Here is an 8473-nt window from a genome sequence, read left to right on the forward strand (position 1 = left end):
AATATATAAAGAACTACTACAATTTGGCAACAAAAAGGCAATCCAATTAAAAAATGGGCAAAGGACTTGAACAGACATTTCTCCAAAGAAGATTACAAATGGCCAATAAGCATAACATCATTATTCATCATGGAAATGCAAATCAAAATCAGAGAGCTTCCACTTCACGCCATCCAAGATGGCTATAGTAAAAAAAAACAAACAAACAGGAAATAAAGTGTTGGAGAGGATGTAGAGAAATTAGAACCCTCCTACAGTGCTGGTAGGAATATGAAATGGTACAGCCACTGTGGAAAATGGCTCCTCAAAAAGTTAAACATTCGGAGTTCCCGTCATGGTGCAGTGGAAATGAATCCGACTAGGAACCATGAGGTTGCAGGTTCAATCCCTGGCCTCGCTCAGTGGGTTAAGGATCCGGTGTTGCTGTGAGCTGTGGTATAGGCCAATGGCTGCAGTCCGATTAGACCCCTAGTCTGGGAACCTCCATATGCTGCGGGTGCAGCCCTAAAAAGACAAAAAGATCAAAAAAAAAAAAAAAAAAAAAGTTACACATGGAATTACCATATGACCTGGCAGTTCTGCTCCTAAGTATATACCCAAGAGAAATGGAAACACTGGTCCACACAAAAACCTATACGTAGTTGTTTACAATAGCATTTTGATAATAGCCAGAAAGTAGAAATGCCCCAAATATCTACTGGCTGATGAATGGCAAAGCCAAATGTAGTTTGCCAATGCAATGGAATATTATTCAGCCATGAAAAGAGAATGTGGTATTGATACATCATACTATATTACAGGTGAACCTTGAAAACATCACACTAAGTGAAAGAAGCAGGCATAAAAGGCTAGAGATTGTATGATTCCATTGACTTGAAATATCCAGAATAGGCAAACCTATAGAAACAAGTAGATGGGGTGCCAGGGGCTGGGGGTAGAAGGAGATGGAGAGTGACTGCTGAATGAGACAAGGTTTCTCTTTGGGTGATGAAAATGTTCTGGAATTAGATAGTGGCAATGGCTGTACAACATTGTGAATAGAATAAAAACCACTGAAGCATGCATTTTAAAATGGTTAAAGTCGTGAATTTAATATCTGTAAATTTCATTTCAAGAAGCAAATTTTCTAAAAAATGTTTTGGTTAAATGAAGCCATGCAAATATTGTTCTATGCTAAACCAAATAATGTACTCTGACTTACTTTTCTTTCTGATACAGTTTTTTTTTTCAGAATTGCTTCTTCTCAATCGCCTCATTTTCTATGAACCTTTGATGTAGTTTTAACAGATGTGCAAAATCTGTCATATATCAAACAATATTTTCTCTGTGCTTCGGTATAGCCTAGATAGATATGTAGATAGATAGGGACTTCATTTTTTGCTTTGTCCTCCAGTCTGGGCGGATCGCCCCCTAGACCTTCTGTAAGTTGTCATTCAAGGGTGTACTTCTGCTCTCCTGGCTTGGACCCCTTGTTTCCTAGAGTCCTTGTTTTCCTTTTGTTTATTTGTTTGCTCTTTTGCATCCCTCTCTTATTTTGCTAGAGCATATTCTGCAGTAAATTTCTCAGAAAGAATGGATGAGAGAGAAATTGCGAGAGTCCTTGGGTATCTGAAAATGTATTTTTTTTTAATCCATACTCACGCATAATTGATGAATTGACTAAGGTCCAGTTTGGAATTGGAAATAACTTCCCATAAGAACCTTGAGGGCATTGCCCCATTTCCTGATGGCTCCCAGTGCTGCTGATGAAAAGCTGGTGCCTGATTTTTTTGTGGGAGAGCCATTGGACCTGTTAGATTTTCCTCTCTGCAAGCTTTTAGGCTTTACTTTTTTTTTAGGATGTTATATGATTTAATATTAGTTGTGTGTGTCCAAACTCAAGCATTTATCTGCACTGGTTCAGTATGACCTGCCTATTGGCAGATGAAACCGTCCCTTGCAGGGCCTGCAGCATGGATCCTTCTAGTGAAGTTTCTGTTTTCTTTTAGTGAAAAGTAACGAATGCCAACCCAGTTCTGATTTTTGTTTAAGTACCCTCCAGCTTAGCTTTCAGGAAATATGAAGACACATTTGCTTTCTTTTCTCAAAACTGGTTTTGCTTATCATTACCAAAGGAGTAGGAGGCACTGTGCTAAATAGTTGGCTTGAAATACCTCAGTTTAAGACTCAAAACAGTCATACTGGGTGGGGCCTGTTATCCTTGCTTTATAGGTAAGGAAGCTGGAATATAAAAAAGAGGGATTATTTGTATGAAAATGTCCCAAAAAAACTTTCAGAAGTTTAGTTTTTAAATTCAGAATTTAGCACAATTGACTTGATTTTCTTTGCTCAAAAAAAAAAAAAAACCTGTTCTTTCATATAAAATACAAAGGAGTTATCAACTAATGGAGAGTCTAATAGAAATATATTTGTGTTCATGAAGGATTGAATTATATTTGACACAAATCAGTCCATTTTCAGTTAAAATTCACGTGTCAGTATCGTGTACAATTTGAGCATAATTATAGCTGAACCATTTCCTAGATTTGGTGATTGGGTGTTATGTGCATCTCTGCTCAGGAAGTACTTATGTGTAGATTATCAAGTCAGGAAAAGCTATTGATAAGTTTTCCATCTGCTTAAAAAGAGAAGTTAAGTTGAAATCTTAAGCAGGCTGGCAGAACATCTTTGCAAAACACCTATCTAATAAAGGATTGGTATCCAAAATAAATTAAGGGAAAAAAAAAAGTTTTCCTTCTGCTTAATACTTAACCATTTAGTCACTCTGTTAGAGTATCCAAAAAAAAAAAAACCCTCTGTTTAAATAGATCCACATAGCAAATTAGATTTAAAGATAAGTAACACTTTTCTTTCTTTTCAGATCTTAACTGATGTAAGAGATCTCAAATTTCCACCACTGTTTACTCAGAAATATCCTCGGGAGGTTTGTATAAGTCTCATCATTTCTTTTCTTTAGAATCTTACTTAGACCATAAAGGATCCTTAGCGGTTAGGTCAACAGTTTCCCCACTTTACAGATGAGGAAGCCTAAGATCTAGAGAGGAAACCCTGTTCTGATGCCCAGAACACCCAACTTGTTAAAACCAAAGTCTGGAACTTGGCCCGGGTCCTGGGCCCAGTGTTCTGTGCTCCAAGCTGCCTCTCGTCCCAGCCTAGAATTGTAGCAACCTTGTGTTTCTACAAGGCTGAACTCCTAGCTCACCCTCACAGGAACTGAGTTGCCATTATGACCATGCCATTAGTTTCTTTACCTTAGTGAATTTCGGAGGGATCTTAAAAAAATGGCTTCTTTAAAAAAAGTCACTGGAGTTCCCATTGTGGCTCAGGGGGTTAAGGATCCAGCTAGTATCCATGAGGATACAGGTTCCATCCCTGGCCTCACTCAGTGGGTTAAGGATCTGGCATTTCTGTGGCTGTGGTGTAGGCCAGCAGCTGTAACTCTGATTTGACACCTAGCCTGGGAACTTCCATATGCCACAGGTATGGCCCTAAAATGAAAAAAAAGTCACTAATTTCCACTGATTTTGTGTGGATTTAAGCTACTCAGAGTGACATAGTAAATGGTTCAAAAGAGTGGGAAAAGAAAATGAAGCTGGCTTGATTGTGAGAACTATGTATAATGAACTTTTGAGGTTTCTTTTTGCCATTTTTGTTTATGCAAACAAAATTTGATATTGAAATTTTTTTTCTTTCTTTTTTTTTTTTTGTCTTTTGTCTTTTGTCTTTTTAGGGCCACACCTGAGGCATATGGAGGCTTCCAGGCTAGGGGTCCAGTCAGAGCTATTGCTGCTGGCCTACGGCAGAGCCACAGCAACGCCACATCTGTGACCTACACCACAGCTCATGGCAATGCCGGATCCTCAACCCACTGAGCAAGGCCAGGGATCGAACCCGAAACCTCATGGTTCCTAGTCTGATTCGTTTCTACTGTGCCTAGACAGGAACTCCTGCTACTGAAATTTATGCATTGATAAATCTTGAATTTTTCATAGTAAATTAAGTTGAAGTAAATTGGATGGTGTGGCTAATTATCAAATTGGAAAGTCACATTTGTCTTTTGATATAAATATAATGAAGTGTTTCATTAAGAATGAACTTTATAGCAATATAGAGATATACTAGCCTAAAATGAAATATATTTTACTAAAAATTATTTTGTTATATATTTTGTAAAGTTGATGAATCAATTCCCCAGAGGCTCATGAGAATCTGTGTTACCTTAAAGAGGTTCAGAAAAATCAAGAAAATGGGTTAGGTACTGATCTCTGGCATGGTTATTTTTTAATTGAAATCTTTATTAAGCTTGTTGTAAATTCACATGCATGAGTGTGATGATGATTTTATTTTAAAGACAAATTTATTTTAAAAGTCAGGTTAGGGAGTTCCCCTCGTGGCTCAGCAGGAGCAAACCCGACTAGTATCCATGAAGTTGCGGGTTTGATCCCTGGCCTCACTCAATGGGTTAAGGACCCAGCATTGCCATGAGCTGTGGTGTAGGTCACAGACATGGCTTTGATTTTACCCCTAGCCTGGGAACTTCCATATGCCTCAAGTGAAGCCCTTAAAAAAAAAAAAAAAAAATCAGATGATGTCTTTGTTTCAAAGATGTGATTCAGAGCCTTTACTATATGTTAGCAAATAATCCGTTACCCTAGAATGATCTAGGTGTATTTGGAGTAGAGGTTGGCCAAACTATGACCCACAGATCAAATCCAGCCTGCTGCCCATTTTTGTGATAAAGTTTTATGGGAACACAGCCAGGCCCACTTGTTTACATACAGTCTGTGGCCATTTTTGTACTTCAGAGGCAGAGTGAGAAATTGTGTCAGAAACTGGCTCGCAAACAATATAGTTATAGACACATTTGGCTGACTCCTGATTTAGGCAACTGTGTAGTGGTCCAGACCTGGCCCTTTCATCATGAAACACTTTTTATATTCCAGTTTGCGATGGTGCAGGACATGCTCTCCCCATCCCCCACCGAGCGGCCCGAAGCTGCAAACATCATTGAAAATGCAATATTTGAGGACTTGGAGTTTCCGGGAAAAACAGTGCTCAGACAGAGGTCTCGCTCCATGAGCTCATCAGGAACGAAACATTCAAGACACTCCAGCAGTTCCCATAGCCCTTTGCCAAGCAATTAATTTTAAGTCCTGCTCGCACCCCTAACAGGTGACATGGAATAGCCCACCTCGAAGGAATGTCACTTTCCAAAATTGTGAACTTGAAAATTTTGTACTTGCTCAGTTTCCTTTCGGACTGCTTTTTCTAAGTAAGTCAAATTTCAACTGGATTTTGGAGCTCAAACCTAATTTGAGCTAACTCTTGATTTTTGCTCTACTTAAGGAGAGGGCTGTCACTGAATCACGTGGGATCCTTTTCCTTCGTTGGTCTCTTGAAACTGGCCAGTGAAGCATTACAGCCCTCACGTTTTTGCCTAGGGAGGTAACATGTATAGAGAGGATTATAAAATGGCAATATTTTTATAGTACAGAAGAATGAGAGCCTCTACATGTGGTAACTAACTGTATTGTTCTAGAAATACATTTTCTAGAGATAGAATGGTGATTTTGAAACTGATATCCAAAAAAGCTGACTCCATTTTTGTCCCTGGCGGGTAAATGAGGAATCTGCATTATTTTGGAGGACAAGGAGCACAAAATGCATAATGGTTTATGTCCAGAGCTAGTTTTGTAGTGACATTTGTAGCATTAAATAACTTTTATTCCTTAGATGGCCCTAGGGAGAATTTAAGAGCTTTTTGTACTTTTACCTCCAGGAAAGGGGAAATGAAGCTTTTTGTGTAAATTGGTCAGAAGTTCTGGTTTGGGGAGGAAAAAAGCTGTAGTATGAAATGAATCATGTATTACAACTAACTTCTTCAATTATGGACTTTTTACCTAAGGAAATCTTAAGTGTCTTAAATGTCATACTGTAGGTCGGTACTTTCCCAAAACTAATTACAGATAACAGTTTAATCATCTAATTTCCTAACCTTTTTTATTTTTCAATGTAAATATGTTTATTTTTTATTTATAAAAATTCTGAACTCAATCCATTTGGGTTGGTGGTGTACAGAACGCACTTAAGTGTGTTAACTATTGTGACTTCTTTCAAGTCTAAATGATTTAATAAAACTTTTAAAAATGATTTATGGTTGATTCTTTTGGGGAGGGAACCAGCCCCTCAAATGGTAGTTTTTCTAATTATTAAATAGGATCGCACGTCTAAGAAGCGTCATAACCCTGCTTTCAAGAAAACGTTTTCTTGGAGTTCCCGTCGTGGCTCAGTGGTTAACGAATCTGACCAGGAACCATGAAGTTGCGGGTTTGATCCCTGGCCTTGGTCAGTGGGTTAAGGATCCGGCGTTGCCATGACCTGTGGTGTAGGTCACAGACGTGGCTTGGATCCCACGTTGCTGTGGCTCTGGTGTAGGCCGGTGGCTACAGCTCCGATTCGACCCATAGCCTGGGAACCTCCATATGCCGCAGGAGTGGCCCAAGAAATGGTAAAAAGACAAAAAAAAAAAAAAAAAAAGTATTCTTGGGAGTTCCCATTGTGGCTCAGCAGGTTACAAACTTGACTAGTTCTAATCCATGAGGATGCGGGTTTGATCCCCGGCCTCAAGGATCCAGGGTTGCCATGAGCTGTGGTGTAGGTCTCGGGCCTGGTGTTGCTGTGGCTGTGGCATAGGCTGGCAGCTGCAGCTATTTGACTCCTAAGCTGGGAACTTCCATATGCCAGGAAGGAGGGGAGGAAAGGGGGAGGGGAGGGAAGGAAAAGAAAACATATTCTTAACCCATTCCAGACAGCTGCTATTTCCCAAAGACTTGTGGGACCAAGTTCTCAAAATTCACTCACACCATAATGCAGAGACCAGGGACATAGAGAGCACCGTGGTCTGGGGTTCCCAATGTGGCGCAGAGCATTAATGATCCAACATGTCTCTGCGGCATTGCCGGTTCAACTCCACGCACGTTAAGGATCCAGTGTTGCTGCTTATGTGGCACTGGTGGCAGATGCAGCTCGGATTCTGTCCTTGGCCTGGGAACTTCCATATCCTGAGGGGGTGTCCAAAAATGGGGAAAAAATAAATAGAGAGGAAAAGGCTAATCAGGAAACCTGGATGTTTTCTGGCCCACGACCACAGGGCGTTTCTTCTTTCTGGAACTAGATTTGCAAGGCACTTGAGACTTATCCGGATTCTAGCCCTGCAACTACCGCAGCTGCCCCCAGGGGGCTCATTTTCACCTTTTCCTCCAAGAAATAAATGCAGACGGTGCACTTAATTTTTCAACTTTACAGTAATGCGAAAGTGATAAGGATTCAGTAGAAACTGTACTTTGAATTGTGGTCATTTCCTAGGCTAACAATAGCCTCTCGTGATGCTGGGCAGCAGAAGTCAGCCACATAATCAGGAGGGGAGATAACCATACACTGACAATCATTCTTTACCCAGACAACTGTCCTGTTTTTCACTTTCCCCAACAGTGTTCAATAAATTGCATGAACTATTCAACAGTTTTTTTTTTTTTTTGTCTTATTCTAGGGCCACACCTGTGGCATATGGAGGTTCCCAGACTAGGGGTCCAATCAGACCTGTAGCCACCAGCCTACACCACAGCCACAGCAACACCAGATCCTTAACCCACTGAGCGAGGCCAGGGATTGAACTCACAACCTCATGGTTCCTAGTCAGATTTGTTAGCCACTGAGCCAGGACAGGAACTCCCAACAGTTTATTTTAAAATTGGCATTGTTTTAGATGATTTCGCTCAACCATGGGCTAACGTAAAGAGCACTTTAAACCGTGGGCTAACATAAAGGCTATGGTGTTGGATTGGCTAGCTGCGTTAAATTTGTTTTTGACATATGGGTTCAGCAGGCTGTAACCCATTGTAAGTGGAGGAAGATGTGTACTTGAGGGCTGGGATAGAAAACACTTCCACCTTCCCTCCTTCAGATGTCATGAGAACAACATAACAAGCTACGTTTTTATTATTACTCAATGAATTTTATTACATTTATAGTTGTACAATGATCATCACAACCCAATTTTACAGCATTTCCATCCCAAACCCCCAGCACATCCCCCTACCCCTCCAAACTGTCTCATTTGGAAACCATAAATTTTTCAAAGTCTGTAAGTCAGTATCTGTTCTGCAAAGAAGTTCATTGTGTCCTTTTAGATTCCACATGTCAGTGATAGCATTTGATGTTGGTGTCTCATTGTCTGACTGACTTCACTTAGCATGATAATTTCTAGGTCCATCCATGTTGCAGCAAATGTGGTTCTTTCTTTCTTTGTGACAGCTAATATTCCATTGTGTATATGTACCCCATCTTCTTGATCCACTCCTCTGTTGATGGACATGTAGGTTGTTTCCATGTCTTGGCTATTGTATAGAGTGCTGCGGTGAACATTGGAGTACATGTATCTTTTCGAGACACGGTTTTCTCTGGATAGATGCTC

The 8473-nt window shown here is 40.2% G+C and overlaps 1 protein-coding gene across 4 annotated transcripts in view; it reads left to right on the forward strand.

Annotated features, from left to right (window-relative positions):
- Nucleotides 1–6150, forward strand: part of EIF2AK3 (eukaryotic translation initiation factor 2 alpha kinase 3) — an 83197-nt gene extending 77047 nt beyond the window's left edge. For all 4 annotated transcript variants that reach the window (XR_014841506.1, XM_085018724.1, XM_003124925.5 and 1 more), the window contains 2 exons: nucleotides 2861–2923; nucleotides 4944–6150. Coding sequence is in view for 3 of the 4 variants with exons in the window: in XM_085018724.1 (XP_084874850.1) it covers nucleotides 2861–2923; nucleotides 4944–5144 (264 nt within the window). In the remaining variant the exon portion in view is untranslated. The remainder of the gene's footprint in view (nucleotides 1–2860; nucleotides 2924–4943) is intronic.
- Nucleotides 6151–8473: the final 2323 nt, after the last annotated feature.

This window comes from Sus scrofa, chromosome 3, assembly GCF_054392235.1.
Source record: "Sus scrofa isolate SSC_HxYL_T2T_F1_AM1 chromosome 3, Sscrofa_HxYL_maternal_Yorkshire_Landrace_v2.0, whole genome shotgun sequence".
NCBI classification, from domain to species: Eukaryota; Metazoa; Chordata; class Mammalia; order Artiodactyla; family Suidae; genus Sus; species Sus scrofa.